Source organism: Erithacus rubecula, assembly GCF_903797595.1.
Source record: "Erithacus rubecula genome assembly, chromosome: 5".
NCBI lineage: Eukaryota > Metazoa > Chordata > Aves > Passeriformes > Muscicapidae > Erithacus > Erithacus rubecula.
Genome location: NC_136687.1, coordinates 30,913,697 through 30,936,678, shown reverse-complemented (window position 1 = coordinate 30,936,678; position 22,982 = coordinate 30,913,697). Strand labels below are relative to the sequence as shown.

The 22,982-nt window shown below is 35.6% G+C and overlaps 1 protein-coding gene across 3 annotated transcripts in view; it reads left to right on the top strand.

Moving 5' to 3' along the window:
- The window catches only part of TENM3 (teneurin transmembrane protein 3), a 960,849-nt gene that overhangs the window by 812,293 nt on the left and 125,574 nt on the right, over positions 1-22,982 (top strand). For 2 of the 3 annotated variants that reach the window (XM_079305927.1, XM_079305928.1), the window contains one exon: positions 11,640-11,877. In XM_079305927.1, the coding sequence (XP_079162053.1) occupies positions 11,640-11,877 (238 nt within the window). Of the gene's footprint in view, positions 1-11,639; positions 11,878-16,734; positions 16,828-22,982 lie in introns of all 3 variants that reach the window. The other variant, XM_079305926.1, reaches the window with a different exon arrangement.

Sequence of the window (22,982 nt, the reverse complement as noted above, 5' to 3'; positions counted from 1 at the left end):
ATTGCATTTACCTGCACCATGGTGGTGATATTCTTTGAGCTTATTCATGTGTATTTGCCATTGTTTTGAAATTTTTATTTAAAAAAAAAATAACTTTAGCTCTGCTCTTCTGGGATCTTTTTGTGTATAATGTCTAGCTGGCTATTTAAATCAAAGGAGGTAGTAGTGAGTTGTGATTTCTCTACCTTTTATTGGTTCTGTCAGTGTCTGTCTGAGAACTACAGCAGTGTTATTAAAAGCAAAAGCTTACTATGACATGAATCAGTCACATTTTTTTAGGAGCTTGGTTTGGGCAAGAAGCTGTAAAGTTTAGCTGGAAACTGATGCGAAAGATCGTCTGCTGGAAGCAACTAGGACATAATGAAAATACATACAGGAAAGCCTACAGTTATTTGTGAAAAAATATGTAGAATTTAAGTGTAAGAAAAACTGATTTTCTCATTTTTCTGTGTTTTATAAATTCTTTTAAAAATTATGAACTTTCACCCCTTTTTGTTTAATATTGAACATAATTGTTTATTATCATTAATTACAATACAGTCTGTTTAAACTGTTCAGCATACTGCTATGCTTCACAGCATTTGCAAAACACATACAAATGTCTAATTAAATCACTCTCCATGTCCACTTACACCTCTGATTGTATAGATTTGCTTAAAATGCTGTGCTAGGTAGGGGAGAGTTTTGTTGATAAGTTACATGAACTGAGGCAATCAGGTCAAAAGGTAGGTTTTGTTTCAACTCTTAGCAATTCAAAGCTGAGTTTTGATTTGAGGGTTAATGACTCAAATCTTCCTACTGAAAAGGGAAGCAGCTGTACTGGAAACCCAGAATACCTTTTAAGAAATCTTTTGCAATGGATTTGTTCTTTTGATTGATACCTAACTAGATTTGATTGTCATTAGAATAGAATAATATCTTACTAAAATCAAGAGTGGTTTTGTTGGGTTTTTTTTTCATAAGGAGGAAGAGAAAAATTCTAATTCACATGTAAGCCTAAAAAGCTTATTTAAAGTCATTAGAGAACAATAGTTCTTTAGTTTGCTCTTGTGGAGGCCTCCCCCTATTATGCATTTCTCTTCCTTGACACAGTTAAGAGAAAAAGTATTTAAAAGCTATTTTGGAAGCTCTGTTCCCTATTCTTTTCTTGTCTTTCATAATCTGCATAATTCTTATACTTGATAACAGATCAATTAATTGATTTAGAGACAAGAATTCGTCTGATGATCTACTGCTTTATTTCTCTCTTGCTCTAAGGCCCAAGCTACAGTCTCTAAGAATTTTTGCTTTCTAGAGGCCAGGATTAAATTCCTTTTTTAAAGTCAAGCCAGTGAACATCTCACTTCTATGTTTTCCATAAAACTTTTATTATTATGATTTTTCTAATGAAATTGTATATGCTTTCTCATTTTTCTCAGACACACTTTTGTGTGATCTCCTCTGTGTATTATTCATTCAGCCTCTTTTCTGTGCAATACTACCATTCTTCCCTCATGGTTTTCTTTTCATGTCACTGCCCTTGTTCCATTTTCATTTCCTCCAAAGCAAAACATGAGTCCCTCTTATCTGAGTTTTTTCAAATCTGATGAAACAAGCTCACCTGTTTTTGCTCAGAAATTTTATATTGTGTATTCCCATTCCTGGCTTATCTTTCTCAGATTTTATTAGCTCGGCCATGTGTGTTGAGCATGCAGAAGTTGGTAAAGAATTTAATTGCTTGTAATGAACTAATTTTAGGGGCCTTATCAAACTGCTTTTGGATTTGTAAATTTGCAAAATATTCAAGGGATGGCATTAACTATTGCAAGTTCATGACAAAAATTTCAGTTGACCTATTTAATGCAGAGTTTTTCCTCTGGCTCTTGAAGTTGAAGAAGACTAGGGTTTGCTCCTTCTTCATAATGTCAGCCATATGTCAGTAAAAGTCAGGTTTAGTGGCAAAAGGACCTTTAGATGCTATTTTAATTATTGGGCAGAAAGGCAGGTTTTTGCAGCATTGATTGTATCTGTAAGCATTACATGATCATGACTTGTGAGTATATTTTTTCAGGATAAAAGTTTTAAGGGTTTAGGTTTTCCTAACCTGTACAGTAGTAACTATGCTTCTAAAATAAATAGTTTTGGCAAATTGTTTTTCTTGGAAGTGATGAGAAATAAAATCAGAAGACAAAGAAAAGCATACACATAGCTCACTCTGGATTAATGATTTTGGATAGGAACCAAAATTATCTAACACTTGAAAATGCTAAGAAATCTATTAAGAAGCCATACATCAGACTTTGCAATGGGAACTGCATTTTACTCCAGTTAAACATGCAGTATGAGACAAGTACATATATTAACACCCTGTCTTTGTGACTGATTCATTGTAGAACTTACCCAGCTTACAGCTGAAGCATGGTTCTTCTTATTGACATTTATTTATATATCACAATTTTTGCAGTCAAATTAATTGTCTGTCTGTCTTTGGTATAAACATAAGGTGCAAGGTGAGCAGAGTGGGAAATTACATACTCTACATCATTTTTGCTGTGGTTTACATGCAGATTTTGGCTATGTGCTCAAAGGTTTTTCAAATTATTTCCAGTACCCTGACACCATTTTGGAAAGCTGAATTTTTCTAACTGTACAAAGTCTTCCAACTAGACTTCTCTATTTTTGTTTCATGTTTTGGTTTTTTTTCAATGGAAACCTCAATTCTCTGATCAATGAGTTAGCCTTCAATTTGTTAACTGAAAACATGTTTCTCCACTGATTTCCATGAGTTAGCTGTGAAGATTGTCTTAAGCTAAGAATAATTATATAATATGTATAATTAAAATATAACTTTTTCACTTCTGACTCTAAATAAGAATGAAAGATGATTTAATTTCTAAAGATGAAGATAAGTCTGCTCTGATCAGAAAAAAAGCTATGACTAAGTGAAGCCTGTGGTGATCCCCCTCCTCACACACTATTTCTCTACGAGACTGCTTTACCCCACTGTGGGGAAAAAACCCCAAGCCCACAGTCATGCAAAACATCTGAATCCCACTGTGGAGAAGCCAGGCAGGGGCACACTGCTTTAAGGCTGCATTATTATATTTTGAATCTCTGGGTAATGTAAGCTGAGTGTCATTTTTGTGTCTCAAGTGAGCTAGCTTTTCTCATGTCTCACTGTGTGATACCAACTTTTCCCAGTTTGATATCCAGGTAAATTGTTGGAAGTAAGTCGACATTTTACCACTGGAGGAAAACAATCGTTTGGTTTTACAGACCTTGGGTCCCAAAAAGAGAATATAAGTAATGTCTGTTAGTATCACTGCTAGCTACTATGTGAGTTAGGCTGGGGTGGAAGGAGATGGCATTTGTCTAACACAGCAGCAGGATTGGAAGTACACTATTGCTTCTCATTCATCCTGTGTGGATAGCTGCCATTGTGGGTTTTATATTCTTTGTTTTGTTTCATTTTCTTGTAAAGTAAAATCCTAAGTATGTTACCCCAGAAAGTTAAATTTCAATTTACTTTAGCTGTGTTTCTGTATTTTTCTTTTTTCATCTTTCTTCTTAAATCCCTCTGGGGATAAAGAGGCCACTATTAGGAAGATTGTTTTCTGAACTAGTTCCACTATAGCTTTTTTCACTGAAGCTGAAATATTTATCTCAAGTTCAGCTTTCATAAGGTGATTAAGCTTCCACAGTTCAGTTGAAAACTAGCAAAGTCCAGTTTACTTTGTTACTTTAAATGTCTGGATGGCAACAACATAAGTGGTTTTCCTTGATCCAGGTGGTATTTGTTCTCCAAATCTGAGTTCTTTCACCCCACATGCTTTTGTAGCTACCTTTTGTTGGCTGGGCCCTTATATAGGTACCAGATAAGAAGACATTATCTCTGTATGGTAGTTAAACAGATTTTGCCTACCATAATATTGACTGTGTGTTGCATATGTATTGAAGGGGTTAATGCAGTGGTCACAGACTGGAGGTGTTTTGTTGGAATGCTTTGAGAATTGATTCCAGCTAATGGAAAAAATGCTTTAAAAGTGAGCTGGTTCCATTCCCACAGTGAACAACAGAGTGGAAACAACATTTAATAAACCTTTCAGAAGTAAATCCTGTGATTTTTTCCTCTTACCACCATCTGTGGAAGAAATGCCCACTTTCTTCTCAATGGGCAGGATTTCTTCCTGCAGTGTATTTGCCTTACTCTAGGTAACAAGAGAAAGTCTTTGGACAAAAACATACTTATAAAATACATTCTGCCCATGTGTCATTTAAGATCTAAGTTTTATTGACTTTGCAGGTTTTTGCTTAAATGGCAGGTTGACCAAAAATAGCCAGCCTTAAGATTCCTTCTCAGCTGCCTCTAACTATCTGGTTACCAGTAAATTGAAGAAATTTGACTATATGCATCTTGTTTTACAAATATGGATGCTGCAAATTAAGATCCTTGTTGTACTTGGATTATAGGGGAATGTTGCATCTTCTGTCCTACCTGTGTGCCACCTCTATTTTAAATATTAGATCACTTAGAAAATTTGTCAAATAACCCTTTACTTATGAAAATAAAACCTTTTTGTGTGTGTTTGGAGGGGTTTTTTTTACTCTAGAGATCTCATGCAAGAGGAGGGGCTTACAGTAATATTTTTGTTTTGCTAATTAAGATGACTATATGCAGATTTAAATTAAGGAAGAGTTTTGTTCTATTGATAAACCTTGCTGAAAAATCCAAGGTTTATTTTCCATCGCGAATTGGCATGATTTTAAATGCAAGGCATATTTGTTGTGAACCATGAACAGTCTTTATGAAACCTGAAGAAGATTTGTGAAAACAGCCTGTAATAAAAATCACACATGCTTCATAAAACACTACTTGATAGATATCACTTGCACCATTAAGAACTAAACGACAAAGGATGTAATTTCAGTTCTGGCATACAATATTAATCGAAAGGCTTTAAAGCATCTTGCTGATGGGAACTATGACAACATGACATTGAAGAATTACAAACTGGAGACATCTATCTTAATCAGATTTTCAAAGTAAATGCCATAAAATAGAAAGTTATGTTATCTATCTTCGTAGGGTCACATATCATACAGGGTATTGCTTTTCAGCTTGTTTATTCTAAAAATATCAGGGACAAAAAAATGTGCCTTTCAAGTAAGTTTCAAGCTCTGTTCATATACTTTACAAAGTTTTTGGGAGTAGATTAGTAGCTGGTGCTTTCTATTTCTGCAGTAAGGTTATAAAACATTAGGGAGAGCTGAATTATAAAACAGCTGAGAATGCACAGGTATTATCAGTATGAAGATGTTAAGTGAAAATATTATGCTTAGTGGATTTGAAATAGACAAAGGTACAAGTGCACCTTCAACTGGAAGTGTAATTCTCCTGAAGATAAAACAGCTGAAAGACATTGGGAAAAGTATTCTTTCTTCAGTTCCTAAAGCTTGCAGTTATTTTGCATGACTTGTTTCTTTGTCTTCCTGTGTATATTTAGCTGCTAAAGAGCAGTGTTAGTTTATGGAAAATTACCAACATGTGCTTTGTGGTTTGCACACCAGTGTTGCATGCTAGGGACTCCTAGTGCCCTCCAGGGAGTTCCAGCTACTTTTCTCTTCTTGTCATCTTGTCTTAGACAGAAGTTCACATGAAAACCATGGGATCATTTTTACTTTCTTCACAGTCGAATAAGTCTTTCTTCCCTTTCAGGACAGAAGGCTTTATTTCTATTTAAAAAAGCGAAGTCATGTTGCAGTCTAAAGGAAAATGTGTAATATAAATGATAAAATTAAGGTTTTCTTTATTATTTCTCCAAAACCTAGAATCATAAGCAAGGCAATGCAATCTTTCAGAGCTTTACCCTGCATTAAATTCACTGGTAGTTTCTCACTCCCAGATAGCTTGACAGCTTGGCAGACCCTACAGGCATTGTACTGATGAGAAGACAAACATTGGCCCTCTTTGATCAAGCTACTTGTTTGACTTTTGCCCATTTTATATTGTAATAATATACACACACACACAAGGTGCATATTTAGATCAAAATGTCCTTGTCACTTCTCCTTATGCTTGTCACCATGTATCTACCACATGAGCACAGAGGAAGTCAGCAGCAGTGGCTGGGGGTTAATTCTGTTTCTATTTCTATGTCCATTAGTTCTAAAGCAAGCAGAAAATATGGACAAGCTGACAACAAATCAGAGTGAAAGGACTCTCCTCTGATGGTAGGCGGTGTGTCACCTCAGTCCCTGGGTTGGGTGTGTGGTTTGGATCCTTAAAGCTTTTGGCAGAGCAGAGCCAATTGGGATGTGAATAAGACTAAGCAAATACTTGGGATTAACCACAAAATAAGCACATACAACAACTTGTCTTAAATTACCCCTATGGCTTGTAGTAAATGATCAGAAAGGAAGCTTTGAGGCTCACACACCCTGAACTGAAGCAGTGGTTCATTCAAAAGACAGATCTGCCTAATTACAAGTCAACACTTAAATACTCAGTTTTTCTCTGAACACATAACCTTCTTTATTTTTTCATTAATTAAATGTGGCTTTTCATGGAAGGTGCTCCCAGACTAGAGACTTCTGGAGTGATGGGTTTTATTTGCCTGCAGGATCTCTGAAGCCATGGTCATAGCAGTGGTGGTAGCCTGTCTTACCCTTCTGTAAGCAGGCACTTTAAAAAAGAGCTCCTTTGGGAACTCCAGGAATAATTAAGCCATCATATCCAGTTTGCAGGGACTTCTGAAGTAAGTCCCACTTGTGCTTACTGTACTTTTGGAGATATGACCATATGTCAATTAGGTAAAATTTCAAGTCCATGGGAGGGTTTTATTGAGGAAATCAAACCAGTTCTTAGATAAATTATTTTTTGCTGCTGGTAATCAAGGGCTAGCAGACCAGGCACCAGTGACCTGCAACCAAAAGGTTGTGTCTTTTGTTACCAGTTTTCTAAAGCATTCAGTCTACTCCAAATTCTTGGTTCTAATATATATTATGGATATTTTCTTTACTATGGCAGAGACTTTTCTAAAGAGAGAGTAGAAAAGGAGCAGCCTGACCAGAAAGAGTTAAGACTATCATAGACACAGATATTGAATAACATTTTGCTCACATTTGAAATGTTTATATCATAATGGAAGACTTTGCTTTTGTGTTTTTCATGGAAACTTTAAGTTCACATTAGTTATACACTATTTAAAAGCCTAATCCTTATAAAATGGAAATTACTTCTTTTTCTTAGATGAGTAGCTAACTGACAGGTCTCAATGATCTATCTGTTGTAGAAAGACTATCATACAAAATATGAAACAAATTACTTTTTTCCATGGATACTTGATCTGCTTTTCTGGCTCTGATTTAGCCCCTTTCCCCCACATGGCTGTAGGTGCCATAAACGTCTCTGCTTCCTATGCTGTTCAAATTCTGTAACAATTAAATGATAAAATTAATTAAATGTAGATTACTTTTTGAAAAATAAAAAGAGGAAAAGATTTTGTGGAAGGCTACAGAGCTGCATATAATTTACCTCTGCAATTGAAATGGCTGCTTTGCTTCACTATGATTCCCTAGGGCAAATAACAATTTAAATATGTTTTGAAAAAAATCATGTAACTGTAGTAAGACAGCTTTCTACCCAATTTCTTGTGACTTTTCTGAGTTCTGTACATGTGTTCACACACATAATTATCTGATGTTGACTTACTCAACAAATGCCTTAAAAGTGTGAATTTTGTTTGTTGCACCTGAAGACTGGTTGCTCAGCCAGTTTACCTTTGCATCTTGCTGCAGAAATGTTCTCTTTAAGATCAGTGGGATAGCTCTACAATCATTAAGGTCTAGACTGAACAGGAATGCTATAATTAAGACTTAACATTTTTAGACATAAGCCTACTGTACCTACCCATATCTGCTTATTTTTAGTGTGAATTAGACATTCCCATTTAGATTAAATCAATTAAGATAGCATTTAAAATCCAATTTTAAACAAAGTAACTGTATCTCTTTGGAATAGTTTTTAAGTATTTCAATCCAATTGTACTTTATCAGGTTTGAGTGCTTTTTCTTTTAATAAGTGGTTTGCTGTGAGGGAGCTGGCCAAGTCCCAGGGCTGCTGTCTTTTCAATAACCAAGGGAAGAAGTATTTCCCTCTGGGACTCTCATTTTCCAGCAAACTGGTTGATAGGGAGAAAAGGAGAGTTACTGGGTCTTGACACTCAATATTGCAGCACATGGAGGGCTGTTATTACAGGGAGTAGTGCCCAGTGCTGCAGAGCTATCAAGTGCATATCATGTCATCCTACTGTCCTTATAAACTTCTTAACTAGGAAAGGCAAGAAAACTGGAGCTGTTCTGGCAGTAATGCTGATTTCTCAAGAGAACTCTGTGAATCACTTAACATACGTGCCTCAGTTTCCCATGTGCAGTGAGAATATTTTCAGTGTCACAGGAATGTTGAGAGGTTGTTACTCCATAAGACTGATAGCTTTGTGTGAAAGCCTCAGTAATACTGAAAGCTGTTCTTTCTCTCTTAACTCCTTAAAAGAATAAAAAAGGGGGTCTGGCTCTAATTTAAGAACAGCATTCTAAACTATTGTGATGACTGTGTCTTCCTCACAAATCAGTGGTGCAACATTAGGGTTTTGTTAGAAATTGTGCAGCAATCAGTAGAACTGTGTATTGGGAAAATCTGGCAGGTTGAAGAAAAGATCCAAAAAGCAGTCCTCAGTGATTTCTCATTCAGAATGACAGTGTAGGACTGAGGAAATGTAGAAAACTATAGATTTTAGCTCAGTTGATTTATGGAAAATCTAACCTTGTTAAATGCAACTCTACCTGTAGCTTTTGCACAATTAGAAAATAAATAAATCATTCCAGATTTTTCAGGCACTTTTGATTTTGAGGAAGCTGTATATTCCCTGCCAATTGAAGCCACCCTCAGACACAAGAAAATGTCACTTGTCAGCATTTTGTGGAGAGAGAATGTGGGACTGCAAGACAAGTGATCTTTGCCAAATTACACTTGCTATGGCCTTCTAGCTCTCTTCTAGACTCTCTTAATTTCTTTTATATGTTCCTTTGTATATTCAGTGTCAGTAATATGTTATATAGCAGAAGGGCCTTTTGATTAACAGTAAATTTATAGAGTAATAATCTAAATCCCCAACAGTGGCCAGTGTAGCTGGCATATGATCTGAGTAATCCAATTTCATTCTTCAGCATATTTTCAGAGTAATTATTAAATCTGTGCATTTATTTGTGGAGTATTTAAATACCCTTTACAGAACCTTCACTATCCATCTTCCTCACAGGTAGCAGAGTATGTGGGAAGGTCTGGCATCTACCTGAGACAAGCCTGGCACTCACACCCTCCTTCGTGCAAGGGAGCAATGATGATTAATCCTCTACTTTGTCTTTAGCTGAGAACGGTGCAAGACCTTTAGTACTAATAGTGATAGACTGAAAGATTGATTTTCAGCAAAGATTGTAAATGAGAATAGAAATGAATGAACAAGAGAGACGTCAGGATAACATTTCAGCTAGTAGGAGCTGCAGTGGAGGAGGGTTTTGCACTGATCATGGCATAACTGTCCAGAAAGGCTAGGCAGTAGGAGAGTCAAAAAGGGGAATACAAAAGTCTGATCCTAAGAACAATTGTAATTAATTTGTCTATCTGAAAATAAATTAATGTGAATTACTTCATTCTACCTGCTGTTCTTCTGTAATTTTTGCAACTAGTTTGTGTAATTAATAATGTATATGGATATAATTGCATATACATGTGTGTAAATGCTTACAGACACGTGTACATATATAATTTTTTATATACACATGCAAGTATATATTACAGAATATAAGGCCACAGTTAATTTTGCACCAGCTGATAAATAACTTGTTATCTAAATCAGATAAAATCTAAGTAGACATGGGGAAAATTCTTTGCTCTAGCTTTGGTCTGTTAACTTTCTTTAGCTGGCTTGTTAAAATGTGGCTTAAAGTCCTTGATAGAGAGTGTAACCACATGCAGTGATAGCCTTTATGTCAGTGTTGGTGAAGATAAAGCTTATCAGTTACATCGTACCTGGACTGGAATTTTGCATTAATATGTTAGGGATTTGGTTTGAAAATCTCACTATCAGCATAAATGCTGTCATTCTTTAAATGAGAGACTCAGCATTGCTGCTGTTTGTGACAAAAGTCATGTTGACCACACAAAAGCACTGGAAAGAAGAATGTGGCTCTCAAAAAGGAAATTATTCCAAAGACTGTTTTTTTCTGATTAAGTTTATTTCTTAACATTTTCATTTTGTCTTAAATTCACAACCTGGGAAATTGCTCACAGTTAAGTTAATTTTTGTAGCAGTCACCTGTAAGTTATTGGAAACATCTGTTTCAACAGAAATGCTTTTCCTGTGTTCTCTGTATCAGTTTTATTATTGAGTTTGTAACAATTTGCAGTTATAACCAGTACCAAAAGGGAATTGCTTTGGAAACCAAACAACTAATTTAAAAACTACCTTAAAGCTTATGCATTGTGAGAAAAGTGCATGCCCTGTATCTTCTGCTCTGCTTAACATTTGCACTTATATTATGAAGTATGTTTTGCTGCATTAGTGTAGGAAATGGCTTGCAATTTGAATTACATAATCGTTAACTGTTATGTTTAAGTGTCATCAGTCATTGATAAATTGTGGTAAATTAAGTGTCCAGGTTTCTTTCATTTTGTGTGCATTTTGTTGTAAAAGGTTTGTCTTAATATCTATGACTTATTTGTCACTGATTTTATGGAAGAAATTGTTAAAACCTAACATTGATGGAGGTATTTAATTGCTAGTTTTGCTGTTTTGAGGGTTTGAATTTAAGCTTTATGAGTGTTGTGTGCTTTGGTTAAGTCAGAAAATATTTCCTTTTGTTTTGATGGCCTGACTCTCTTATCACTTGTGACTTCCTCCAAACTGTATTTATATTGCCTGGTGTGAAATTGGAAAATCTGTTCTGTGTGTGTTCTAATGGATGTGACGGCCATTAAGTATATGAGTCTTCTGACGTTGTAATCAGACGTGAATCAGTTTGTTAAATATCCATGAAGCAACATCTGCTTCACAGAGTGACCTTCTGCTGAAGAATACTTAGCATCTATTAGCAGATCGTTGTGCAGATCTGCCTTATTTGAAATGCACTAAACTAGAGTAGTCTACTGCTGTTTAGCAACTAGCTTGTAATAATTTATTGCAGTTAAATAAAGCTTAAAAAACTCCATTAAATAATTATAGGGATTATATGCATTTTGAAAACCTTTGTGTTCTACTGAAATTACCCATTTAATTTCAGGGTTGGTTTGTTAAAAAAAGCTGAAGTCTAAAGGCACATTAGGGGATCTGTCAGATGCTATTTTCTGTAGGTGTTAATAAAACCAGATTAAAAAAAAAAACTGAAACAAATTAAAACCAAAAGCAATTTTACCATCTGTTGTGTATTAATTAGAACTTGGTGCATCAAGGGTAAACTTGCTCTTACAGAATGTCACTGAATGTCTGCTAATAGAATAATATGCAAATATATTAGATGATAGGACTATTGAATTTCTCATTCTGCTTTGGTTGTAGCAAATGCCAAGATGTTGTATAACGAAGTTTAATTTTCTTTCTTCTTAGAACAACCTCCAAATAACCAAGGCCAGTCGACCCTGCAGCCTTTGCCACCTTCTCACAAGCAACATTCAGCACAGCATCACCCATCCATCACCTCACTTAACAGAAACTCACTGACAAATAGGAGGAATCAGAGTCCGGCCCCGCCGGCTGCTTTGCCCGCCGAGCTGCAAACCACACCTGAGTCAGTCCAGCTGCAGGACAGCTGGGTGCTTGGCAGTAATGCACCACTGGAAAGCAGGTAATTACTTAGGTACTACTACAGACTGTGGCAATGCTAAAGAAAAATGTTTAACTTAATGAAAGTTGACCCGCAGCTAATACTTCCCCTCATTCAGCAAGCAAAATGAAAACTTTTCAGTCCTGAAAAACATGTCCTCAATGACACTCTTCTCCCTTACAGTCGTATTCCAGAGTAATTAGAGTGTCTTAACTTTTTCCAGACAAGTGTTTTCCTTCCTGTTCATAATCTGTGGCTTTTGCCTATTTGAAGAAAATTCTTGCCTTGCTTGCTACAAATATGTCAAATATGTACTGTCATACAGATCAAATGTCAAATAACATTCAGTAATAGTTTTTAACTCTTACACTTGTGTCCTTTAAAGAAATACTTACATGAAGGTAGATGTTTTTAAAGGTGCTAGAATTTGGTGAGACAAAAGTTCCCATTTAATCATAAATTTGTTAATGATATCTGTCCCTAGGAAAGAAGCAGCTAATATGAAGGGTGGCACTAGCTTTTTTAGATGCAGAATGATCTATTAAAAAAATTGATAGGACTTACTGGCACAGAACTGAATTTATCTACAGTGATTAATTAGTACTCGTGTAACACTCAATCAGCACTAATTTTTTATTAAGGAAAGCCTAATATTCCAATTTAGTTATTAAACTGAACATTTATTTCTGTATTGAAGTTGACAGAAATTCTTGAAAATTTTTATGAAATTAATTCAGTTCTTTGAATCCCTTTAAATTATGTTTTATAGCAAAGTAAAGATGATTTTAACTAATTTAAAACATATATGACCTTAAGAGTCTCTTTAAAGGAGTTTTTGTTGCCATGCATGTTTCAGGCAACTGCTCTGTTAGACAGTTTGGAATGGCTATGCCTTTTCCTAGTTTTCTTGGACTCTTCTGTACTGTTTATGAGACATAAGCACTGTGGAACAGCATTCCACTGAAGAGAACTCATCATCGTATTCAAGCAGTTTAGTACTTTAAGAAAGACTTTTCTTATTGTTATTGAAATAAGTTTGTAGTGGGGATAAATGTGTTTGATATTTTCCTGGTTCTAGTTTATCTGAAGTAGATGGGTAAGGTCTTTGATGTTTGATTCTATTGCCGTATATGTTTTTATTGTCTTTATAAAGGTGTAGGATTACTTGAATGAGAATGCCATTTCTGACGTTAAGTATTTTTCCATCTTTTAAATATTTCCAATTAAAAGCTAAGGGTATTTTGAGTGTTCAAGTTTTGAACACTTGTGAATGAGGTAAGATGTAAAAATTTCATGTAAAAACTTGACAGAGCCCTACTACTGTGGTTTTTCTAATAGTCTTACTTGCTTGGAACTCTGGAGGTGTAGAACCCATCTTATTTGTCATTGATTTTTTCCCTTTTGGTTAAGGTTCCCTACTGAGTGTGGTTTTCAGGCTCAGTATCATATATTAACAACTTTGTGATAGGTCTCTTCTTTCATGCTTTTATTGGACTAAAACAAATTTATTTTCTCTTTAACAATGTTTTATTTTATGGTTATTGTTGAGGGGTGTTTTTCTTTCTTTTTTTAATTTGACTTAGATGACAGCCATTTAGAGGTAGAGAATGTGAATGTCATCATATATACACATCTTTCTAGTTCTATAGGATCATGCTGGTGATGGGTGGCATAAAAATGATATACAGTTTGCTGTCATGTATAGCTGGGCAGTTTGTTTATGTGCATGTAGGAGAGGCAGGTGTATTTGCAAAGCTTGGAGGAGGTTTTAGTCCCTATCACTCTGCAGTAGTAGTGAAAGTGATTTCAAAATATATGTATTCCCTAATATTGTATTCAGTTGTGGTTTTAATAGAATATTCTGCAGTATGGCTCTGTGCAAAGTACTATTAACAAGAACTAATGCATTTGTGTGAAGCATTGCTGTTACTGGCTAAAAAGGTGAACTGTGAGGTTACAGATCAATGATGTCCAACAGAAACTCCAATTTACATGTTTTTAAATATAAAAAGACTCTTTGCTTAAATGTTTATGAGGACTTAAAACTGTAACTAATGTGAGCTCTTCTTTCATCTTTGATTTTGTCTTTAAATGACAATGAGATTGCCAAGCAAAGGCAGAAATTGTCTTCCATCTATTTGGGCTCAGTAAAGTCTACATTAACAAAAAAAACAGAACAGTAGAAGGATATTTCCTGTAGGTTTCCTACAGACTGCAGGGCCTTTCATTGAACATTTAATGATCTTTACTATTTGACTGTTCCCTAGCCTGCTGTAAGTTAGGTTCATTTGTAGAGCAAATAGATCTGCTGGAGGAGCCAGCACTAGAAAAGAGCATGAACTTCTGAAGAAATCAAAAAACTTTCCATTTTATTCTTTGAATTGCTGATTGGACAGCCAAAGTCATGCAAATATATGACTACAAGTAAGGTGTCTGAATATGATGAAGCATGATTTAGTAATTAAATATTAGTAGAGTTTTTGTTATCATTGAGCTTTAAGGTTTTACTCTCTTACTAGTTTTAGTAATGATTTCTTCAGCACCAATAGCAGTAGTTACACTCTCATGACTTTGAGTTCTAGTAGGATCTAAATTACTGATATTTAAAAATACATAGTAAATCACTTCTTTAAATGCTCTCTCTGTCAAATATTTGAATGTGCAGAATTTTTCTAATGCACAATCAATTTATGAATGTTAGAGATGCACAGAGGAAAAGTATGTTAGAACTCATAAATTTGTTGATAAAAATAAGCTGGTAACATCTCTTAGTGCATTTCCTGGGAAGTATTTCATTAATTTTAGTCATTGAATGTAAAACATCCATTTGTTGATAGGAGGAAATTTGCATATTCCAGTCAAGGAATAAATCTTTGAGAATATTATGTAACTTCATTCAGAACCTGTGCTAACGTGCCAGTGAAGCAAAGAAGAGCTATGCTTTTTCTTACCAGCTTTGCTGCAAAAAATACCTCATTTGAAAGATGGCTGCATTTTATATGATGGACTGTGAATTTTTTGTAGCAGCTAGCCAAGAAGCTAGCATGTTTTTCATAGTTTATACAGATACTGCTTAGTCTTCTCATACCACTTAGTATTAAAAGTGGAGTCGTAGAAACATTACTGTATTCAACTACTTAACTACTTATTTTACCAAGAAAAAAAGAAGGTATTGGTTGAAGAAGTATGGCTGGAAAATATTTTAGCATTTGAAAGATTTAATTAAAGTACTGGAATACCTCAGAAATAGTATAGACAAAATATTTCCTGTAATGTGTTACTTCAAAACTGTTCTGTAAACTTGATTCAAAGTTCATTTTAGGATGTGAAGACCTTAGAAACTCCTAAAGTGTGATGAACGTACACATGTCATTGTTGGGGTGAACTGCCAGTGATCCCTTTGCCTTAAATATTGATTAAGGTGTGGAAAGGGTGTTGATAGTTTCCAGGGAAGTTTTAAATCAATTTGTGCAGAGACTGATTGATTGTCTGCAAAAGCACAGTGTTGCTGGAGGTTAAAGTCTGCTCAAACCAACTATTTTACGCATTCCACCCACTGAAATAGTGCCTGGTTTAATCAAATTCAAAACTGTCCTGATCAGTAAGTCTTCCAGGTTTTCACACATGGACTTGATTAGAGATGTTACTTCTATTGAGAAGGTGCATAGTACAAAATAAAGGCAGAAACTGGGGATGGAGTTCAATTCCTGATCTTCTGAAGACCCTGTTTATCACTTTGGGTGTGTCACATTACTGATCTACAAGCTGAAGAAACAGGATTCAGCTTAGATTGCTGACAGCTTGAATGCATTTGAAAAATTGACATGCCTTAATTATGGGATTATTATATACACACATTAGAAATTAAGTATTGTTTTCAAGGACTAAAGTGAAAAAATTTCTGTTTTCTTCTGACATTCTCTTACTGTCAGGTTCTCACTGAGCATCTGTTTGAATCCTAAAACACCAAGCCCATATGTTAATAAGCTTTCTTTGATGTCAATAGTGTCTTACTTTAGATTTTTGCTTGATCCCTCTGGCATCTTTCCTGCTCAAATATCCCTTGCTGTCACCATAAGTACTTGGAATTTGATCATGCTGTGTGTTTTGTCCCCTGGCTCTTAGGCAAGCACCAGTAGTCCAGAATTTAGTAGCATTTGCACAATATTCCTTGAGTTTATTATTCCCTTTTTCAGAGGTATACAGTCACTGAAATAATAATGGACCCAAATATTTTTTCCCCACATTAATCATTCCCTGTTTTAGATAGAACAAAAGAAATATGCAGTTCTAAACAAAATAATAGTGGCTTACTTAATTTCTCCCCCTCATTTCCTCACTGTTCCCTGAGAGAACCAGAGACTGTGATGCTTCCTTTGCCTCTCCTGCTGCTGTGCATTTTCATTTGTAGAACATGAGATCCCCATTCACTCTGGTAGCCAGCCCTCTGCATATTTTTCTTGCTAGCTGGCTGTGCCAGATAGGCAGCAAGAGACAGTCTTTTAATAGTCTCAGTTCAGTTTTATTACTTCATCTCTGATCCAGCCTCATCAAGTAAACAACATCCCCCACTATGCACTGATCAGTCCTTAAGCTTGCCTTGCCACAGGCAGCAGTCAGGAATTTTATTCAAGGACTTGCACATAAATAAGGGATCACCAAAGGGTAATGACCACCTAAAGGTAGCCTTACAACTGTGTTTTCAGGTTACAATCCAGCATGTAGTTCAGAGGACAGCATGGAAGGCAGATAAATCCCACATTCAGTTTTGCACAAAGTTATGCAAGAGAATTAGTATATTTTTTTTTTGTGGGATCATCCCGTTCTTTAATTTGAAACTGCACCTCTAATTTAATTTTTTTGTATCTTTATGTATAGAGAATTAGAAAGTCAAGCAGTCCTTGCAAATGGTCATGACAACCTTATAGAGATGGATGTGTTTTCTCCAACATATCACGATAGCAGTTATGGGTATGTGACTCTTAAGTGTTTGCATGATGCTAACTATTGACACAGAAGACAAAGTGTGATTTTAGAAAAAAAAATATTGCAATAGGAAAACATCTGGAATGAACTTACTCATCCTTATGTCTGATTTTTAAAAAATTAGTCTAAATAATTTGTCAAACTGACTCATATCAGATACAAAATGGTAAACTTTGCCAAATCTTGCTTGCTTTGACTTAAGACACTAAGAATGCAATTGACATTGTATTAATTCTGTATGGCCCAATTCCTCAGGCTGTTGCAAACTATTTGCATGATTACACATTTGCCAGATCTGATCCTTATTTTGTAATGTATTTACTACTTGACAAATATTTATTTTTTAAATATTATGACATGTTAATATAGCATAAAGAATGACCAGTCAAAGAAGTTAACAAGAGTTACATACCTATTCTCATAATATTTTTACCAGCTGGTTTGAGATTGCAACTGCTGATAAATATGTAACTGTAAATAGAGAATTCCATATAAATTAATATTTCAATTTGTTTAAGTAAAATTTCTATTTTAAATAATTTCATATCTACTTAACTTTGTCAATAATCTGTGTCTAACTTTTGAAATATGTTTTGGTATTGTGCTGAATCAGTGTAATTTGTTTATGGTACACACACACATGCAGAAAAAAAGCCCTGACAAAGGAGTACCATTTCTGAATTGTTAATCATACATTTACCTTTTTTGTTAGTTTGTTTATGCTCCACTAAAAATCAGATTTTTATGTCCGAATTCTGTTTTACTAATTGTAACTCCTAACTTCATAAAAGGGACAATGTGCTATTTGATTAAATAAGAAGATCTGCAGTTGCCTATTAATTAATCTGTAATATATATTGACACAGTACATTGATCTGCTTCTCCAAAAAATCTCTTAGGCTTTCACTTAGCCACAAATTAAAATCATCAGCAGGAAGAGAATGGTATGTTAAATTCAATTAGTCAGTCATTATCAGCAAACTCCAAGATATTGCAGATATTTGCCAGAAGATCCCAATATATTGTCTTTGAAGTAAAAATGTAAGCATACTATATTGAAACATAACAAAGCCAAATTTTATTGTTCCCTGTAGAACAATTACCATACAATACTGGTTCAGATGCATAAATGCTGTAGTGGAGTTAATAGAACTGTGCATGGTTTATGCTGTGTATGTTTGTGATAGGATCAACAAATGTAAGTATTTTAGCAAATGGAGTATGCTATATGAAATTTCTGTTAGTTGAGAGTAATTCAGGTAACAACACAATGAAATTTATCTTGTTTGTAATCCCTTCATTTTTAAAATTACGCTAGCAGGGATCATCTCCTGGTGTGAAAGTTGTCCAGAGATAATAATACATCAGTTCCAAAGCATAATAGATTTGAGACTACAACATGCTATCAGCATGAAGATTCAGTTTATCAATGTCACTAACATACTGTGTCACAGCTAGAATCATCATATATTTGTTTCTTTGTTTTCATGTCATGCGTGTATTACATTATGATATACTATTTCCTCATTTGGATGGCTTACAGAGAGAATATTAATCTAATGAATTTGACAATTTGAGTGTTAGGAATGGTAATAGAAACAGACATTTTACACAGAAATTCTAATGTTTCATAGACCTAGACCTAAAGAATAGTTGTTTATAGCTTCAAGAGATGTATTCACAGTGCATTAATTATCATAAGACAGCTGGAAATCTCAGTGTATTTTAATGGTATGTATTGTTGGCTTTATTCTTTTATCTGATGTACAAACATATATTAGTGTACCTGTTGACAAATCAGCTCAGTTTGAAGTAAGAAGTCTGTTTTACTTTTACCTAACCTGATAGTCTTATTCCCCAAGTTTCCTAAAATCTGAAAATATGTGACAGCAAATGATTGTATTTACATTACTTATAGATAAAGCTTGGTAATATTTTCAATTTTTACATTTTCCTATATTCTGTTTTCTATTGTCCCCTCATTTTCTGAAAATCTCATACTTTTGCAGGGTTAGAAAACTTTCTGTTGTATTTAAGTAGGAATTCTTTGCGAGGAGGTTGATTTGGGATTTTTGTCATCTATTTGGGAGAAAGTTTAGAATAGCTGAATTTCAGGCATGCTGTATTAATAGTGGTTGGGGAGAAAACTGAAAGAGGCTGAGTACAAAAGGTGTGAGAGTGAGTGTCCAAATGAGGAACTGAGACTGCTTGGCTGGGACATGGATGAAATACTAGAGGTCTACAGGCTGAATATCTCTGATAAAATCTGAGATTTTTTTTTTTTTTTCGTCCTTTACTCCTCATGATTATTTGTGAAATTCTTTTGAAATGTATGCACCTCGTCACTTATAGGACTAACTCAACATGGGGAGAAACCTTGGCTACTGGCATATGCTCTACTAGTGACAGAAGCCAGAAATAATCAAAACAAAGATTTTCTATCTGTGATGGCCTATGCAGATGAGAAAGCTTTCAATATGATTTCTAAAATTTCTTCAAACTTTCTTAAATAAAATCACAAGTTAAACTTTATTTTAAAAAATAAATCATAAAACTAGCACAAAAAATTTGCAAAATTAAAACCTAACTTCTTTCTGCAGTTGCTTGACTGCAGCTGAGCTTACCATTCCAATAAGTGCAGGTCAACCAGAGGGGAATTTTAACAGATTGTGGAGATTCTTTGTGTCACATTCAAACAAGTGAGGAAACAATACCAAATGTCATGACAAAAAAAAGACCTAGATGACTGTATAGTGCCTTCATTCAGCATCTCTGATAATGCTGATTGCATGAAAAGGAAACCATCTGCAAAAAGGCATGTGTGGAAATGAGTACCATAAAAGATGAAGTGTCATCCTCCTCTGGGCACAAGATGGAATCCTCTGTCTTTGTGAATCTGTGAATGGTGGTCTCTCAGTTCTATGAAACTTGGCGTGTTGCATATGAGAGACTATTCAAGTATTCACCAATGGCTGGGAAATAGAAACGTTTGTATCACATTCACAGTTGCCAGGTTGGTCACAGTGGCTGTAGCTCAGAGGTTATGGCAGTGCTGTTGCTCTAGTGACAGACTCTGACTGTGTGAGTCATATATATATATATATATATGTATATACCACAGTAGTGGCAGCACAGAGTTCATCACAAGTTATCATACACTTTTAATTGTGAGAGAAGCACAGCTATGCACATCAAAAACTGAGCTAATGTTCTCAGATCCATTATGATGAAATCTTCAGCCTACTTGCAGCTTGAAGCAGAATCAGATCCCCTAAGTCACTTGCAGAATAATGCTTCCTCTCTTTAAATTTCTTCTGGTTTTATTTTCATTTAAAATGTCCAGTAGTTCAGTCAGTCCAGACAAAATTTCAACCTTTTTTCCATCTCCTGAATAATTCCTTGAGTACATAATGCAGCTCTGGGTCCCTCTTAAACTATTTTTCTTTTTGAAATACTCTCCATGTGCCTTTTGAAACATTTAGAGCAATTGTTAAGTTTCAACTTTGTGAAGACAGCAAGGGTAGTGAAAAGACTGGAGGAGTAGCTATGCTCTACATTCCTTTGATTTTCTCTTGGAAAGTGTAACGAATTCAGTATTTAAGGTAGAAACTGGTTAAGGTTAAGAGCACCTGATCTCAGAGACAACTATTCCTGTCTCTGTCTTGGTAGGAATATGATTCCAGAAGAGAAGATAAGGTATTGTAATATAAATCCTTACTGATCACATCAGCATTTCAGGTACTCACTGCAGAATTCAGATGCTTTCCTCTGCTCTCCCTTCCTTTGGAGAGTGGAGAGCTGTAATAGCAGGAATATTGTATCAGAAATACTGAACTTAGTATAAGAAAGTGTAGTAAAGGGTTGCCAAGTTCACTCCCAGCTGCTGCCTCCTTCAGAAGTGAACTTCACCAACAATATCAGGAGTCAAGTCACTTGCTGTAATGTAGGTGGAAGTCTGGGTAAGTACTAGTCCTCTGAGAGACCCAGAGAAAGGCTTTAAGGCAACAAAACAACTTGATATTTTTTCTGCAATTTGTAGATCTAGTTTCCATAGATCTGTAAAGTAAGTAGTGGGACGTTTCTGCAATGAACAGTATGAGTAGCTACAGCTGAGCCAGGTTTCTTTCCTTGTTCATCCAGCCATGAAGCATTCTTTGCATTGGACTCTTGCTCATTTCTGTAAAGTTCGTCTTCACAGAGTATGGCATAGCAGAGAGGAACACATAGGAGCAGGCTTGGCTCAGCCGTCTGATTATTCTGGTTCTTTTGATCCTAGATATGCAGAAATAAACTCCTCTTTCTCTGGGGTCCAGAACTAGCAGCCCAAATTTGAATTTGAATAAATAATTAAAGAATAACAGATGCCCTCTGCATCCTGTAGCACTATATTCTTTCTTGTACCACCAAGAAGGTAGGGGTGATAAAGAGGAAGATTTGCTCTAATGCACCAAAGGAGGGGAAGTTGGGGGCTTTTGTCAGCATTCAGTCCTTCAAGTCATCATGTCCTGGTGACTTTCACAGCAGATTGGGACACTGTCTTCTCTGAATTCCTCTTTGAAGCTTCAGCTGCAAGTTGCTATGCCTGACTTCTCCATTCTTTCTCCAGCAGCCAGCAGTGGAGATGTAGCCTGCAGGAGCGAGATGTGAAAGAGCACACAAGCAGTAAGGAAGACACTTTAGCCCTAGCAGGGCTTTTGTTCATTCTTGGATGTCTGTTCAGTTTGCAAAGATGGAGGGTCCTTTGTGTAAACCCAGCCAAACTCAAGCAAGTGTTGCCATATGTAAAGTGCTTTTCTGAAACATTTGAATAATCTGGTAGAAGAGGCTTATCTCCATTTCTCACAGATGTTTCCTCTGTTTTTACATATGGATAATAGCTTTCTTCTCTTACTTTCTTTCCCCCAAACTTTGATCATCATTTCATCTGCTGTGATCTTGAAGCTTTTTCCAGGATTGTGATAGCATTAATAATGAGTCCAAGGAAGCGGAAATTCGCCTTTACTTCTTCCTAAGAAATTTTTTGATTGCAATTCTACCCAGAAAATAAACTAAGACAAATTCACAGCATAACACAGTTTCTGTGCTGGCTTGGAGTTATGTTAAATGCAGCCATATGGTTCTGTGGAAGTCAGTTATAAGCCTGTGCTAAGGGCAAACACCACCAGCTAGAAGGTTTCATCTCAGAAAAATGTTAAAAGAGGATGAAGACAGGCATAAAGTGTTCACAGAGAAACAAAAATCCAATTCTTGCTAGAGCCTGCTGGGAAACCTTATCTCATGCATCAATGAACCAGAGTTCACTGAAACCTAGCCAGTAATTTCTGTTATCTTTTACATCTCTCCTATAATGTCAGTCGGCAGAGATTAATCTTTTCTTTCTATCTGTTTCCTCAACTCCCTAAAAGGAATCATATTTATTGATGTGATCTGTCCATTAGTGAATCAGGCAGAGCTCTCTAATGTCAGGTAGCAGGTGAGGGTCATGGTCCCTCTCAGAGAACCCAGGCACGAATAGGATCTGTCAGCAGAGAGAGGGCACACCAGTCAGTAGGTGCAGTACGATGATTGATCACCATCAGGACCTTGGACCACCATCTTTTACACATTTAATGGTTTTCTCCTTGTTCTGACAGGTTATGTATGTCATAGGGATTTTTTGAACAAACAAAAAGGCATGATAACCCATTCCCAGGAGGGAAAAATTCAACTGGTTTGCATTCAAGAAATTCAGGGAAAGACAGAAACAAAATCTTAAATGAGAGAAGTTGGAGCAAACTAAAATAGCTGCAGCTGTGGGTTTATCCTTCCTCTCTTCAACTTTCTTCGGATTAATTGATCTCTTTGTATGGAAATGGCAAATAAACTGCAAGGTCTTTGCACAGAGATAGGCATGCATTATCTCTGCATGTGTTAGTGATGATATATTTGAGGTTGAGCTCCCAAACCTTAGAAGTGTGTTCGGTCTGAAAGTCTGTTCTGCCCATTTGAAACATCAGAAAAATAAAAAGATAAAGTCTCATCTACCCTTATGTCTCATTTGTTTACATTGCCCTCATGGTACTGCCAAACTTCTGTAGAAGGTTCAGTTATGTTTTTGAAAAGCAGAATTATTGATTACTTCTGTCTCCAGATAGGTGAAT